Source organism: Camelina sativa, chromosome 4, assembly GCF_030686135.1.
Source record: "Camelina sativa cultivar CO46 ecotype springtype chromosome 4, ASM3068613v1".
NCBI classification, from domain to species: domain Eukaryota; kingdom Viridiplantae; phylum Streptophyta; class Magnoliopsida; order Brassicales; family Brassicaceae; genus Camelina; species Camelina sativa.
The window spans coordinates 22,521,336-22,537,796 of NC_141883.1; the positions used below are offsets into that span (position 1 = coordinate 22,521,336).

General features: G+C 33.4%; 2 protein-coding genes and 1 pseudogene across 3 annotated transcripts; all 3 read left to right on the forward strand.

Moving 5' to 3' along the window:
* The first annotated feature begins 4,442 nt into the window (after positions 1 to 4,442).
* On the forward strand, positions 4,443 to 5,814 carry LOC104781090 (NDR1/HIN1-like protein 10). The gene has a single exon (XM_010505686.3). The coding sequence runs from the start codon at positions 4,781 to 4,783 to the stop codon at positions 5,693 to 5,695; it is 915 nt and encodes a 304-aa protein (XP_010503988.2). The 5' UTR covers positions 4,443 to 4,780; the 3' UTR covers positions 5,696 to 5,814.
* Positions 5,815 to 10,908: 5,094 nt separating this feature from the next.
* LOC147946093 (NDR1/HIN1-like protein 12 pseudogene) lies at positions 10,909 to 12,087 on the forward strand (annotated as a pseudogene). Its single transcript, XR_015597454.1, has one exon. The product of XR_015597454.1 is annotated as an NDR1/HIN1-like protein 12 pseudogene (transcript).
* Positions 12,088 to 13,970: 1,883 nt separating this feature from the next.
* LOC109132524 (zinc finger BED domain-containing protein RICESLEEPER 2-like) lies at positions 13,971 to 15,401 on the forward strand. Its single transcript, XM_087509488.1, has 3 exons — positions 13,971 to 14,219; positions 14,450 to 14,822; positions 14,938 to 15,401. Exons 1-3 carry the CDS (start codon positions 13,971 to 13,973, stop codon positions 15,399 to 15,401), a joined length of 1,086 nt encoding a protein of 361 aa, XP_087365614.1.
* Positions 15,402 to 16,461: the final 1,060 nt, after the last annotated feature.

Here is a 16,461-nt window from a genome sequence, read left to right on the forward strand (position 1 = left end):
TGTTAGTGGTAAAAGCATATATCATAATATCATATATCATATTTTCTGAAGTGGGCTGTTTTTGTTCTGTCATAAACAACTTGCTAGATACCACTTTGTGTTTTCCAAATAACATTTTTCGGTTCCAGTGTCTTTGCTAGTATTAAAATTTTCATATATTACCAAAAAGTCAAAAAGAATGTTTTTAATGATAAATAAAACCACGATATTGTTTATTTAGTAACGTTTATAGTTTTTTTCCGGTAAAAGAACGTTTATAGTTTTCTTATAGTTTATAGTTTTTTTCGGTAAAAGAACGTTTATAGTAAGGAATAAAAAGTGTATGATGAAGTAATTTGGAAAGAGAGTCTTCGATTGTTGGGTTGAGCCATTTGTTTTTACATGTTAACTCTATGTACCTATGTTATTATTTGTTTCTAGCTCATCATTTGAGCTGATTATAGAATATGATTTTAAAATTTTGGAAAAGATATGAAAAGTATGACAGAATCACAGAACTGAAGTGAGTTATTTCCATTGTATTTACTCTATTAAGATATTATTGGAAACTAGAAATAAGTTAGGCAACCCATGAGCACGACCCAGAATTATGACCAAGTTGCAACCCTGCTACTAATCAGGGATTTATTCAACTACAAGATAATAAGTAATCTACATAGAAAATTGACTCCCAGATTGAGGATATATATATTTATTTTGAACTATGTACAGATAGCTCTGTTCCATTCTTTGAGCCGAGCGTCGGTCATATATTGCAGCAAATTAATAAACTTTAAGCATATAAATAAAATACATATACGTACGCTGACAAAACACAGTATATACATCAATGTGATTGATCTTAGCTGATAATGTCAAACAAAAAAATTGAGTTAATTTATTAGTTATTTCCCTTGATTAAAGTCTACAGACTACACGGGAGTATATATGTTTATTTTATAAAATGTACATTCCAACCGATCACTTAGCCACGCCAATTTGTTTTAATAAAAAGAATGAAGAAGAAGAATATTCATTCGGTAAAAAAAAATGATGGTTCTGGTCATCTGTGAAATTAAAAAAAAAGGTGTTGTAAACATTTCAAAATATTTGACTAATCATATGTTTTTGTCTAATTATATTCAGTCGTTCAACAGTTTTTTCAGTTTAATTAATGACCAAAATTTAACTATTATATCTTGTTAAGAAGTCAGATTCTATCTTTAATTCTAACTTTATTTTACAAAAAATTTCAAATGTGTAACAGAGATAGATATCATTGTGTATTTATTTTGTGGTTAATGGCTATACTTAACAGATTAAAATTATTTGAGTATAAGTTTATATGCTAGTAATTCATATATACGGATATACCTTTTTTCTTTTCTTTTCAACAACATGTATCATGCATATATATAAGAATTCGAGTACGATCTAACCTGTTTTTAACGTTTCAAACCGAATACTAAAAAGTTATGGTTGATTACTTACAAAAGTTACAACCCACTACTAACGTAAATCTTAACTTCCGAATGAGTTCATCTATCGAAAACAAATGTGAACACTTACCTGATCAAACTTTATTCATTTAGTAGTATTTAACTAAATCCCACAAAACGGTAAAAAAAAATGACCAATACATAAAGAAACAAGCGGCCGTTTTAAAACTTGTTATTAAAAAATGACTCTCTCCTTTAGTGCCAAATGCCAAAGAGAAAAACGTTTTAATTTGAATAAAACAATGACTTGTCAACCTATGATAACTATACTTTTGGTCAAGCTATTGTAACCATGATACGGGCCACTGGTAAAAAAAACATTGAAGACATCAATATAACAACGTAAAAGTCAATTAGACATTATCATATACTATGTATATAATAAAACTTTATACTGAAATATCAAAAGAGATAATATAGTTATTAGTATGTCAAGTTGGGACATGGAGAGCATGGTCTTGCTCTCTATGGTGAATTATTCTAACACATTGAAGCAGTCTGATACAAGTTGAATAGTAATTCAAGTTTAGGCCCGTATGGGGGAGGATGGGTCCGATATGATAGGTTAACTTACCACGTCGGAATATGTCTAAATGGTACTTCTAGATATATTAAAATAAGAATGAGTAACGTAGAGATTAGTTATATTAATTTGGGACCAAAACTTGGTAATGAAGTGTGTGCAGCCAAAACTCGTAAAAAATGGTCAGAAAATAGACAGCTTCATACAGGCTACCACATGGGATTGGATTGAATATACAAATGTTGGACCTCACATTATTGGCTATTCTACAGCTTCTTGGCCACATAACCAATTATTTTTTGTTTTCATTTTTTTTTCCTGTTTTAATAAATGAAAATAAGTAGGAGTTGAATTAGCAGATTCTAGCGTTGACAAAAGGAATCTTAGTATATATTCTAGCAAGTTGAATCTTAACCTCACATCTATAGGATCGTGGTATAAAAAATTGCGTCTTTGAAATTCGGAAATTTGTTGTTGTTATATTGTGATATTTTGATAATCTAAACTACGAAAAGAAAAAATTTGGGATTCTACGAGGCCCATTTAAGGCCTATTGAATACCATCTTATAACTGAGGCCAAATCTCCTGAATGGAACACAATCACAACGTTGAGTACTAGCTACTAGCTAGGTTCAAGTCCAAACGTTCAATAGGATCAATGCCCAGAACTACGAACTAACAATATACAGAGATATTAGCTTTTAATTATGAAAAAAAGATGGCTAGCTACATGAATTATAGGTGAATACATGGTCACACATACCAACTATATTATTGTATACTCAATTACACGAAGTATATGTATTACATGGTCACATGCATGAACTATATGACGTTATGTGTTCAACACCATAGACATATAATCTGGTACACTGATTGATTAATTCCGGTGAAGACCGGTGTTGACTCCGGCGTTAACCAAAAAAAAATTCTAAAATTAAAAATTAAAAATAAGAATTTATTATATTAAATTATTTATGGTTTTTATTAATTAAAAAATGTTCTATTCAATATCTAAATATTTTTTTATATATATCCTAAATATATCTTAAATGTAAAATAGAGAACCCAAACCTTAAAAGAATTTCTAAAAATTAATTTAACATATTGTAATTGTGTAAAAAAGGGTAAAAATGAAAATGTTCATATGTTAAAAGTAAATATTGTCAATTTTTTGTTGTTGTTGTTTATATGTTAATTCAATATCTAAAGATATTTTGAATCTATTTCCTAAATATATCCTAAATGTAATATAGAGAACCCAAACCTTAAAAAAAATTTCTAAAAATTAATTTAACATATTGTAATTATGTAAAAAAGGGTAAAAATGAAAATGTTCATATGTTAAAAGTAAATATTGTTAATTTTTTTGTTATTTATATGTTATTTTGAGTATGTAAATTTTAAAGTAAAGAGTGTATAAAATTTTTTATAACATTTACCATGCAAAATTTAGAGTAAAGAGTCATATACTGAATATTTTGCATATTATTTTCTAATGAAAGTAGTTGAATTTGATTTTATTGATTTTGTAGTAATTAAATAATCTCATTATGAGATATTTTTATATATATATATAGATATATATCTTGAAAATAATTATAAATTGTTTTATATTTTGAAATTCATTATAAATGATTTTATATCTTGAAGATTATTATAAATGATTTTTTTTATCTTGAAAATAATTATAAATAATTTTTATTTAACTATTTACTTTAGCTTGAAAAATAAAAAGTAATTAATTATAAGAATGAATATATTAGAGATATATAAAAAATATTTGGATATTGAATAGAAATTTTTTTTAATCATGAAAACCCATAAATAATTTACTATAATAATTTTTTTTTTTTTTTAGATTTTTTTTTAAGTGTTAGTCAACGCCGGAGTCAACGTCGGTCTTCACCGGAGTCAATTGACCGGTGTACTGAATTATATGTCTATGATGTTGACCGCATAACGTCATATAGTTCATGCATGTGACCATGTAATACATATACTTTGTGTAGTTGAGTATACAATAGTATACTTGGCATGTGTTACCATGTATTCACCAATACTTCGTGTAGCTAGCCATCTTTTTTCCTTTAATTATACATCACAAAAAGTTCAAAAAAAAATTCCCAAGTAAACTTCTCAGAAGTCTTGTTTCTTGTTCTAAGTTACATAGATGCCACTGTTCGATGTGAGTGTGACACATATGCTTTTCACCAAAGCATCCCAAAAAAGTAGTTAGTTGATCGGTTTGTGATTTGTCTTGTTGACTTGGCAAATATTGTTTGGCATAAGAAGTGAAATAATTCACTAAATATTAGCTTCTCCATCATTACTACAATTACCAATTCACCTACGTACCTCAAATATCTTACCATGTCATGCTAATTAGGGTTTTTTTTTTCTTTTCCAATTTCGATCTCTTAGATCCATGACATTAAACATTGCTGAATTTTTCTTTCCTCTCAAATATATGAAGACAATGTCTTTGATGAGATTTAGGCTTTGGTTTTAAGATCTGTATGTTACAACAAATGCCAGTAGTGCTAATTTTAGCTCAATCATATGGCAGATTCACTATTTTTATCCAAATTTATTAGCTTTGTCCTTTAACCCAAAACAAAATAAAAACACCTAAGAAAGAGAAAAATCTTTAGCAAAATTAGGTTAATCTTCGTGGTTTCCACTAATCTCCCTTTTCTTTCTCCAAATCTTTTCCGGGGAAATTTTTTTTGATTAATATCAAAACTAATCAGAGAGAGGAGAGAGAGACACACGACGATGCCTCCTCCTCTTCCTCATCCGGAAGATGAAACCCAACCCAAACCCGATTCGGTTCCGGGTCAAACCTCCGAACGCGATACCCAACCACCACCGGTACCAGGTCCTCCACCACATTCTCAACCGCCTCCACCGCAAACGTACCCGCCGGTAATGGGCTATCCAGACTACCACCAAGCCCCTCCATACCCAAATTATCCAAACGCACCTTACCAACAACAACAACAATACCCTTACGCTCGAGCCCCACCCGCTTCATATTACGGGTCATCTTACCCTCCCCAGCAAAATCCGGTTTACCAAAGACCCGCTTCATCCGGTTTTTTCAGAGGTATTTTCACCGGTTTAGTCGTTTTAGTCGTCCTCCTCTGCATCTCCACAACAATAACATGGCTCATCCTCCGTCCTCAAATCCCGGTTTTTTCCCTAAACAATTTCTCGGTTTCCAATTTCAACGTAACCGGTCCGGTTTTCTCCCCGCAATGGACGGCTAACCTTACGATCGAGAACCAAAACACGAAACTGAAAGGCTACTTCGATCGTATCCAAGGCTTAGTCTACCACCAAAACGCGATCGGAGAAGACGATTTTTTAGCGACTGCGTTTTTTCAACCTGTTTTCGTGGAGACCAAGAAATCGGTTGCGATAGGTGAAACGTTGACGGCGGGAGAGAAAGAACAGCCTAAAATACCGAGCTGGGTTGTGGATGAGATGAAGAAAGAGAGAGAGACCGGAACGGTGACGTTTAACCTGAGGATGGCTGTTTGGGTTACGTTTAAGACAGATGGTTGGGTGGCGCGGGAGAGAGGGCTTAAGGTGTTTTGTGGGAAATTAAAAGTTGGGTTTGAAGGTGCTTCCGAAAACGGTGCCGTTTTGTTGCCTAAGCCTCTTCCTTGTTTGGTTTACGTTTCATAATTCTTTTTTCTTGTTCTCTCTCTCTTTTTCTATATGGATACGGTTAAATTCTTTTTAAAATTTTTGTACGCGTTGAATGTGATTACTATATAATTTCATAGAGCAAACTCTTATGCTTACGTTTTTTGAAGAGAGAAAAAGAAAAGGAATTAGATTCGATTTCCAATTTAGCTTGAGAAAAGAATTTCAAATGCTGTTAAATCAACTTACTATACAAGATCGTTGAGAGAATTTGTGTGGGAATAAAGAGATATCAAAGTGACTGAGTGCGTCTCGGAATATAGGAAATTATTTTAGATCGCTAATTATAATTGCTTGTTTTGTCAAATGTTTTCTACTTGTTTTTGGTCTAATTATTATCTTGGTTCGGTGCACGTCCAATTATTGTTACATGATATAAGAGTTCTTGCGCTTACACTTTCTCTCTTGTTGTATACTTGTATATATATATATTTTAATTCCACAAGTTACCATTTCTTTGTCTAAGCATATGCATTATTGCCTCGAAACCGAGTACTTGTTAATAAATCTTTTCTTTATTTGATAGAATCACTTTTCAATTTAGCTCGAGAAAAACCTCCATTTTTTTAAAATCAGCCACTCGGTCTTCAGACCTTCTCCATCGGCAGGTTGTTAGTGGGGTTTTAAGGGAAAAGAGATAAAAAAAAAAATCAGAAAATGGAAAAAAATTGAAGAGCTCCTCTTATATAGTAACCTCAATTTCACATAAGAGACTGTGACGTGTCGCTAAATTGTTGGCTCCGTTTAATCCAGAGCAATTTTTTTGGGCCGATTGTGTTCTTTTTCTTCCTCTCCCTCTCTCTCTCTTTGTCGCGAATCTCTTGCATAGCGGATGTGCTTTGAAGAATTGATTTGGCTGCCTCTTGTTATTTATCGTCTGTTTTGATTTTCTTGACTGATCTAATGGGGAAATTAGGATTGAAGAGTTGTCTACATTGTTGTAAAACTCTAGTGGAGTCGTCTTCTGACTTTTTGGATATTTAGATTCGAACCTGATGTTGAGGAATGAGCAAGGCTTTCTTGATTGTCAAAGTGACACGTCCTTTAAAGGAAGCCATCAGGAGTACCTAGTTTGCAGGTTAGTTTCCTTTTTTTGTAGCTGTATGTATTCAAATGAGTCGTGTGACATTAATCTATGAAAGTAATATAATGAAACTTTTTGCTCAATTTCTGGTCTTTCTCTCAATGGTAGGTGAAAACCTGGACAAAGAAACGCCACCGCTTAACATCCTACTTAAAAATCTATCAAACAATTTGAAGTCGATATGCAAAATCTCAGGTACCACTCCCTTTATTGAATCTCAGGCAGAAGAAGCATCAGAGAGAACGCCTGAGAAGAACATTGGCTGCAGTCTCTATAAGCCATGTTTCTTAACATGTAATATTTTGATTTCCCCACAAAATTGTCAAACTTCTGAGATTTCTGATGGAGTTCTTGAATTGGCAATTATCTTGGTCATGACTCATGAGATGGTTAATTAAGTAAAATTTTGGAGTTTTGAAGGAAATGCTGGTAAGATCAGTGTATATGGTGTTGAATTGTCACTTTCTTGTTGCAGGACTTTTGTAGTGCCATCTCGGATGTGCATCAGTCCAATACATAACAAGAAAGGTATACTCAATCGATCAGACAATAAAACTACAGTTCTTCTGCAAGTTCGAAAATCCTGTTCTCTTACGCCAAATTCAACCCTAAAACCAGTTTCAGAGTTCCTTCTTTTTGCTGGTAAGTTCTTCTCATTATCTGGAGACCAATTCTATTTCGTTTCCTTCATAGATAATCTCAAGACCCTTGCTTGCTCGACGTTTTAGGGTTTTTCTACATTTATGTGTTACCGTTGTGGTTTGTTCGGTTTCCCTCTGGAAACAAAAAAAAAGTTCCAATCTTTTTGGTGGGTAAAAACTAAAAAAGTTCCCTCTGTATTTTCATTTTTGTTACTTTTCTCTGTATTTTTCCTGAAGTTTTGTGAGTTCAGTGTTTAATTCGGCCTTGTTGTTGCAGAGAATTTTCTAAAAATGGCACCAAATCACAAGATTAAGAAAGCTTGTGTTGCCATGAAGCTTTTGGGAATACAAGAGGTTAAAGACATGGCTGCTCTTGATTTCTGGCCTCGTTCGATAAGCCACACTTGGTTGATTTATATTTTGTGTGAAGAGAAGAAGTTGAGAGAGACATGACTGCTTTGTTTGTGGATTATTGAGAATGCTTAACCAGAATCAACAACTTTAGTTTTTTTTCTTTCTTCTTTTACAATATGTTGTAAATTTCTTGTAAATGTTATGTAAGTAGAATACTAAATTACATTGATTCTTTCCTCATATAAATGTAATCTTTGATATTCTATACCACTTTTATTCTATTTAAAAATTTTAAATTTCAAAAAACAATTTTTTCAAAAATAAAAGACCCAAAATTAAAACCTACTATTGGAGGAGAAAATTTTAATTAAGAGATCATGAGTTCTTATATTCAAAATAATACACAATTAATTCATAAAAAAAAAACAGTATTTATCAACCCAATTATAAGAACCCACCGATAATCTTGCTCTCAGTGTATTATGTGGTGAAGCAAATTATAAAAAGAAAATTATGCTAATGTGTCACTTAAAGTTCATTCTTTTTTTAAAAAAAATATTCTTCTATATTGTATTTTATATGATAAGAAAGAAGATATTAGGAAAGGTCAAAAGTTTGTTATATACATTATTGTTTGTGATACATCAGGATAATGACGACGAGCTCAACCCATCGTGTAATGCCTCACGTTAAATGGTATTGAACGTTAGGCATCTTGCGTTTTGTCAAACTGCATATATATATATTTTTTTATAAAGGAAACTGCATATCTTTTACTCTCTCTCTTTTTCTTTGTTTGCCAAAAATCTTTTCCTCTTGAAGATGATATTATTATTAGCATAAACAGTCGATGCCCAAATATTGTTATGTGTTCGATACTCAGATGTCACAGTCCGAAGGAAATGTTTCTTATATACTTTTAATTTGGTTGGCTTCAATTAGCGTTATGTTTGTATAAAGCTTTTTGAGTTATAAAAAAGGTTACATCTTCCATCAAACTTATGAACTGTCTATATAGTTCAAAACTGAGCATATTAAAAAATCATTAAAGACGAACATAAGGACTTGAAAGCTAATATAGTATATGCCTATATGATATTACGTTTTAATTTATTTACTTTATAATGATTAAAATCAATTTAATCAAATGTGATTATCTACAAGTGCACTCACTCACACAAGAGGCGGCTATTATATGCATAATTTATATAGATTCGTTGGTGATGTGTAATTTAAAGAGGAATAATAGGGTTGGTGCTTTGTCTTTTTTGTAATAAAACCAAATAAAAACTGTAACGGAGGAAAAGACACTTTGCATTATGATCAAATGTAAACTTTAAGAAAGAGATTCGAAGTCTCTAGTTGAGCTGTGGGGATAGAAGTTGTAGCCTTTAACGTGACCACGACGGTCCCACCCCGTAAACCGAAGAAAAGACGGAGACGTGTTTTGTTATCGAGTCAACAGTCAACGTCCGACGCAGACACAGTTCACAACAATAAACGAGAGAACATAACATCAATCATGTAAAACAAATTACTTCAGGTTTGTTGATCATATACACGTTAAAACTGATCTATCAAATAATTTACTTATGTCCTCTATACATACTCAAGCAGCAAAGCTTCATAATACTGTTAGGCAGTGTACCGAATGTTCGGAATTATATTCTTCTTTAGGATAGATATATTAGTATTTTATATGGTTTTGTTGATTCTTACGTTGCATTCAATTGTCCTATAGACAAGTTGGCCATCGAAGAACTGTATAGGTGGCTAGGACTAGAAGAGTAAGAGTAGGTAATATTTTAACTTTTAACAAATTTCAATCGCTTTTGTCTTGGTAAATTTCTTCCACGAGATTGTTCAAAGCTTACAATATATTGTAAATTGTCGTCGAACTTTTTTTATAAAAAAAGTTAAACACCGACATCGAGTATGTAAATAAGCATCGATATGACCAGGAACTATACTTTAGATCTTTCCACGTGGGAACATTAAACCGTAAATAATGCCGATAGCCGACCTGCCAAATTTTTCTTCGAAGACAATAAACCACATATTATAACAACCAAATTACCCTACCAAACCCAACGGTAAAATGACACGTGTAACTCGGAACTTTTTTTTCTTACAGAATTTTTTCTTAAGTATACAAAAAATTTGCAATGGAAGAATAAGCTTAGAATATATGCACATGTGCCATGTTCTTGTTTGGACAAAAATAATACTACTACTCCACAATTAACACTAAAAATGATGCACTGTCTTTTAACCGAATCAATCATGAGGGAAACTTCCATCATCACAACAAATCAAACTTTAAATATTTGATGCGCCAGAGCAAAACCTCACTAAATGTTAAAAGCCAAGCCACTTCCCAAAACTAAGGTAATGAATGGTGATAAGAAAAAAGCGGAATTAGAGGAAGAAAATACAAAAACGCTTTTTTATTACCAATCAAAGAAGTTTTTAACAATGTGTGGTTTTAGAAAAAAAAAAGAAAAAAAAAATTTGCTGTTTTATCCACCATGAAAAAAGCAAAAAGTACTATTGTTATTATTTTTAATATAGATCTATTATTTTTCTCCCACTTATATATATACTTCTATAGTTCTATATCTAATATCTCTTCTATCATTGTTATATAATATTAAAATAATATTATTTTTTAATTGTTACTATTATTAGTTAAATATTGAAAAACATGTGAAATATTGTATAAATTTATTTTCTATTATAGATAGTAGGTTTTATACAATTATGTTTACTTATGTTAAATAAATTTTCTACAAAAAAATATATTTATAAATTTATGAAAATATATGACAATTATACTTTATGCTACATATATACAAAAATAAAAATATATAATTATTAATACAAAACAAATTAAAATATATAATTATACTATTTATTAATAAAATAATATGAAATCCGCACTACAATAGTTTTTCACCAATCAAACTTATTTTGTACCGCTTATTTTGCATTAACCGCATTTGTCCTGCAAATACGTTTGTTCTGCACATACTGCAGTTTAACCATATCGCACTATCAAATCGTTAATTCTGCACTACCAAATCCGGTGTTACTATTTGGACCCTAAAAAAAACTATTAGACAAGAACGTAAATGTAACAATAAATATACGAATAGGTTTGGTCTCAAAATTCTGTAGTCTAGTCTATACACAACGGATATAAAAACGCGCATACAGTTGCCTTTTTACACACGATTATAATATAAGTATACACAACCATCTCTCTCATACACATTTTTTCCTCTATCTCCCATCATCACTAGTCACGACCGCACACAAAAGGAGAATAAATCATTTGAGAGAGAGAGAGAGAGGTACACCAGTGGCAAACTCGTAAAATAAAGATATGTCAAAAGATTGCGGTAACCACGGTGGTGGCAAAGAAGCAGCCGTCCGACGAATCTGCGCCGCCGTAATCGCCTTCATCTTAATAGTTCTAATCACCATCTTCCTAGTTTGGGTCATACTCAGGCCAACTAAGCCAAGATTTGTACTCCAAGACGCCACCGTCTACGCCTTCAACCTCTCCCAACCAAACCTCCTCACTTCGAACTTCCAAGTCACACTCGCATCTCGTAACCCTAACGCCAAGATCGGAATCTACTACGACCGTCTTCACGTCTACGCCACGTACCGGAACCAGCAGATCACTCTACGTACGGCGATCCCTCCGACGTATCAAGGCCACAAAGATGACGACGTTTGGTCGCCTTTTGTCTACGGAACCGCTGTTCCGATCGCACCGTACAACTCGGTAGCTTTGGGAGAAGAGCAAGGACGTGGATTCGTACAGTTGATGATACGCGCCGACGGGCGCGTGAGGTGGAAAGTGGGGACGTTGATCACCGGAAAATATCATATACATGTTCGTTGTCCGGCTTACATCAATCTTGGAAACAAAGCTGCTGGTGTTCTTGTCGGTGATAACGCCGTTAAGTATACGTTGGTTACTAAATGCAGTGTGAACGTTTAGAAAGTTTGACTCCGTTAAGTTGCTTTCCTTTTTTTTTATTCTATCTATAATCAAATCATTTTCTTGAAATTACCAAGCTTCTCCTTCCCACCAGCAGGATATTATTTCTGTTTCTATCTATATATATGTATATCTTTAAAATGTCACTACTTTGGGTTGTTATATTAAGCTTTAATTGTTAATTATAGAATTATTACAATCACAACGGTCTGTGGTTGGATTTAATTTTAAATCCACTAAAGTTGAAATAAAATGGAGGATTGGGTTTGGTTCTTTTCAATTTCGATTTTTTTTGTTTTCCTTTTAAATTCATCAAGAACAAAGCAGTATTAGTAGAGTCCCAGCTGCTTCATATTTTTTGCTATTGTGTTTTTGTAGTTGTTAATATCTGAGGAAGAATATAAATTATACTGCAAGGAGCCCTGATGCTCATAAAGTAAATTTATCTATGAGAAAATGCTAAAATGGTAGTAGGTGTATGCCCTGAAATGTAAAATAACTGATATGATTTGGTGAGGCCTAACAAGTAACAAGTAAAAATAACAACACACAGACACACACAAAAAAATTCAAGTAACTAGTTAACTACCCTACAAAAAATAATAATATTTTTCGTACTTCTATTCAAGTCTAACAGAATTACAGAAGTATGCACTATACAGTAGTATCTATTATTGGCTGTAGAATCCCCCACCCGGCTGTCAATGTCATGACCTATATTCGAAAAGCTTGGGCCTTTGAGCTTAGTTTTAGGTAGACCTGTCGATTGGGCGGGCCGCCCGTGGATTTATCCAGTCCAAATATAAACGGGCGGGCTTTGGTCTGGACTAATAAAAAATTAGTCTATATAGGCAATGATAGATTTTGTCCGCAAACCAAATGGGCTATGACCAGATGGACATTGGTCGTGCCTAAATTTATAAAGTTTTAGGGTTTTTAAATTTGGGGAAAACAGATTTTCAATTTCTCGTCTCATCTTCGAATCGCTTTCTCTTTGAATTGCTCCATCTTCATCTTCATCTCAATTCGTGATTGAAGAGTTCATGGGGTTGTTCCGCTTGAGGCTTGAAGCTCGGTTCCTTCTTCAATCGGTGTTCTAAGTTCTAACAATCGATTCATAGATACTCTATTCTCTGTCAATCTCATCGCAATTCGCAACCATGGTAGGCATCTCTGCTATCTAAATCACTTGTTACCTTAATCCAATATTGATTCCAAATGCTGAGTATAAAGCAAACTGATCCTTGTTTCTCGTATTTGCAGATCATATCAGAGAAGAATCGCCGTGAGATCTCCAACTCCAAGCACCTCTTCATAGGTACGAAATTGATTTGAGCTTATGAATCTAGTGGTCTTCTTAGTAAATGGGTTTATGCATAGAGAGACAATAGCATTGATTGATTGAGTGACTGATTGATCCGGTTCGTTGTTTCTCATAAACAGCAATGAAACGACGTTTTTGTGTTTTCTCTGATTTTTGGATCCTTTTGATTTTTTGTTGTTCATAAACAAAGATGTAGTAATTAATGGTTTAGCAAGATAGTTATAAACGGACATAAAGATAGTGCTTCCAGTAATTCTAGTTTCTGAGTTTTGTTGGTGAGGTTTGATACTTTGATCGGATTGAGAAGCACCCGTTTTACTCTTTGTCTCTCTGTCTCTTTCTAAAGCTCTAAGCTTGTAAAGATTTGAGTTATTCATCTTTCTCATTTAGCATTGTTTCTGAAATTTGCATTGCTTAACATCATAAACATGTAATTCAGGTGTTTGAAGCTGGGATTGTTTGAAGTTGAGCATCGTTACTACGAGAAACATTAGACTTACTTTGGTACCAGCACTATTGCTTTGGTAATCAATCTCTCTCTGTTTTTTAAGAGTTCATCATCGAGTCTTTTGTGTCTTGGCCATTAGTAATTTTAATTATATCATTGCATAGTTAAGCTAATTAGATTTACTTCGAATCTTATGTAGATTTACTTCGAATTTCCATGTCATGTGATTAATGCTACTACAAACTACAATGGTGAGCCTCTTACTTCTCTGTAGTTATTGCACGAGTGTAGATGTTACAAAGTATTATTACTTATAAGCTTCTTCTCGAGACTCTTGTGTTAGCGTCATTGTGTAATCTATAACATGATCTTGTTTTCGCAGGTCAGGATAATGGATTTGGATACTCAAAACTTGATTGATCAATACAACTTGGCTGATGAAGAACGCTTGGCAGATGAAGACAACTTGGCTGATGAAGATATGCCGCCAAAAACTCTTGGTGAGATTGAGACCTTACCTCAAGAAGCTGCTTCTTCTAGGACTAAACAAGGTACAAGTAGTTCAAACCATTATAGTAGACGTCATGCTAAATGTTGGAAAAACTTTACACTAGGAAAGAAATATGTTGATGGACCTAAGGTTGGTAAACATGATGTTACATGCAAACATTGTAAGAGAAATTATTGTTTGAATTTGAGTCGAAATGGTACTAACACCATGAATCGCCATATGCGATCTTGTTCAAAGACTCCTGGGAGTACACCTAGCATTAATAAGAAGCTGGATATGATGGTATTTAGAGAAAAAATTGCAATGGCTTTAATTCAGCATAATCTTCCATATTCGTTTGTTGAATATGAAAAGATTAGGGAGGCTTTTACTTATCTAATCATTCTATAGAGTTTTGGAGTAGAAATACCGCAACATCAGATTGTTTCAAGATTTTTGAGATGGAGAAAAGTAAGCTTAAGACAGTTTTAAGTAGAGTTCCGGGTAGAATTGGTTTGACAACTAGTCTTTGGAGAGCTTTAACCATTGAAGGTTATATTTGCTTAACAGCTCACTATGTTGATGTGGATTGGGTTTTGAAAACGAAGATCATATGCTTTAGTGCTTTCCCCCCTCCACATACGGGTGTAGCTATAACAATGAAGATAAGTGAGTTGTTGAAAGATTGGGGAATAGAGAAGAAAGTTTTTACTATAATAATAGATAACGCTTCTGCAAATGATAGCATGCAAGGTATTTTGAAGAGAAAGCTACAAAAAGATTTGGTTTGCAATGGGGAATTTTTTCATGTGAGGTGTTCAGCGCACATACTAAATTTGATTGTGCAAGATGGTTTGGATGTGATTAGGAGCTTTGGATAAGATTAGGGATAGTGTCAAGTATGTGAGGGGATCTCAGACTAGAGAAAATTTGTTTCAAAATTGTATGGAAACAGTTGGAATTCAAGCTGAAGCAGGTCTGATTTCAGATGTTGCAACTCGTTGGAACTCCACTCATTTGATGCTCTCTAGAGCAATACAGTTTAAGGGTGCCTTATGCAACCTTGCAGAGGTTGATAAGAGTTATAAGAGTTTGCCTTCAGATTTTGAATGGGAGAGAGCAGAATTGATATGTGAACTTTTGCAACCGTTTGCTGAGCTTACAAAGATGATTTCTAGTTCATCATATCCGACAGCTAACTTGTATTTCATGCAAGTGTGGGCTATTAAATGTTGGCTGAGAGATCATGAGGATTCTAGTGATCCAGTTATTTGTGATATGGTTGAGAATATGAATGAGAAATATTGGGAAGAATTCAGTGTCACGAGCTGAGGAAGAAGCTGTTTTGGTTGTAACGTTAGCTTCTTTTCAAGACTCGTTTGGATATGACTAAAGTGTTTCGCAAATTGTCTTTTTTTTATTCATACTCATATGACTAAAGTGGTTGGCAAATTGTTTTTTTTATTCATTCATACTTTGCATTTCTTGTGTTATTGTCAGATTTTATAAGAGAAAACAACCAAATAAAATTCAGATTTTATAAGAGAAAACAACCAAATAAAATTCAGATTTTATAAGATAAAATAACCAAATAAAATTCAGATTTTATAAGAGAAAACAACAAAAATAAAGCTCACAGTTTATAGTAAAAACAACAAAAATAAAAAACATTGTCCAATGGGCATGTCCAAATGGACATGAGCATATTTTGGACCATTGTCCAAATGGACCACTATCCATTATAGCCCGTCCAAATATAGCCCATATATATAAACGCCCATATAGACACACGCATTGGACAGTGGACAGCCCAATTTACGGTTCTAGTTTTAGGCCCGTAAGTTGCAATGGTGCATATAAACCTAACGTAGGCTTGTCAAAAACGCTCAGAATCATCATCGTCAGACGCATCTGTTATCGCTAACTATCACAAAATTCCGAAGTATGTCACATGGAGGAGAAGCTCAAAACCATGACATCTAAGGTAAGAACCAAGTAAAGCTTTCTTTTTTCCCAGCTCGATTCTCAACATCTATTTCTTAGTGGCCGCTTCGAACTTGGGGCTCACCTGTAAAGACTAGGCGATGTAATTGGAAAGCCGAGCATAATACCTAATATCCAGAACATGTCGACATCGATGTACATTGACAGTTTTGATACATCTAATGACAAAAATTAGCGTAAAGACTAAAGAGAGGTCACCCTTGCGACCCTCGTACTCATGTCATACGTTTGCACTGGGGATTTGCATCGACAACATATTTGACGGTGATCAATCCAGTGCTTACATGGAAGCGCCATTTATATCCTCAGACTCCTCCACCAAGGATTTTTCCTTTGACTCCCTAATAAATACCACTACAAGAAAACATCATGTTTTTCTACAAAATTT

Bases quoted from the DNA above. Each gene is read 5' to 3' on its own strand.
- LOC104781090 (XM_010505686.3), top strand. From the start codon at position 4,781: ATGCCTCCTCCTCTTCCTCATCCGGAAGATGAAACCCAACCCAAACCC.
- LOC109132524 (XM_087509488.1), top strand. From the start codon at position 13,971: ATGGATTTGGATACTCAAAACTTGATTGATCAATACAACTTGGCTGAT. The intron at 14,220-14,449 runs GTTGGTAAACAT...TGAAAAGATTAG, and splicing joins AATATGTTGATGGACCTAAG to GGAGGCTTTTACTTATCTAA. The intron at 14,823-14,937 runs GTATTTTGAAGA...GGATGTGATTAG, and splicing joins TGCAAATGATAGCATGCAAG to GAGCTTTGGATAAGATTAGG.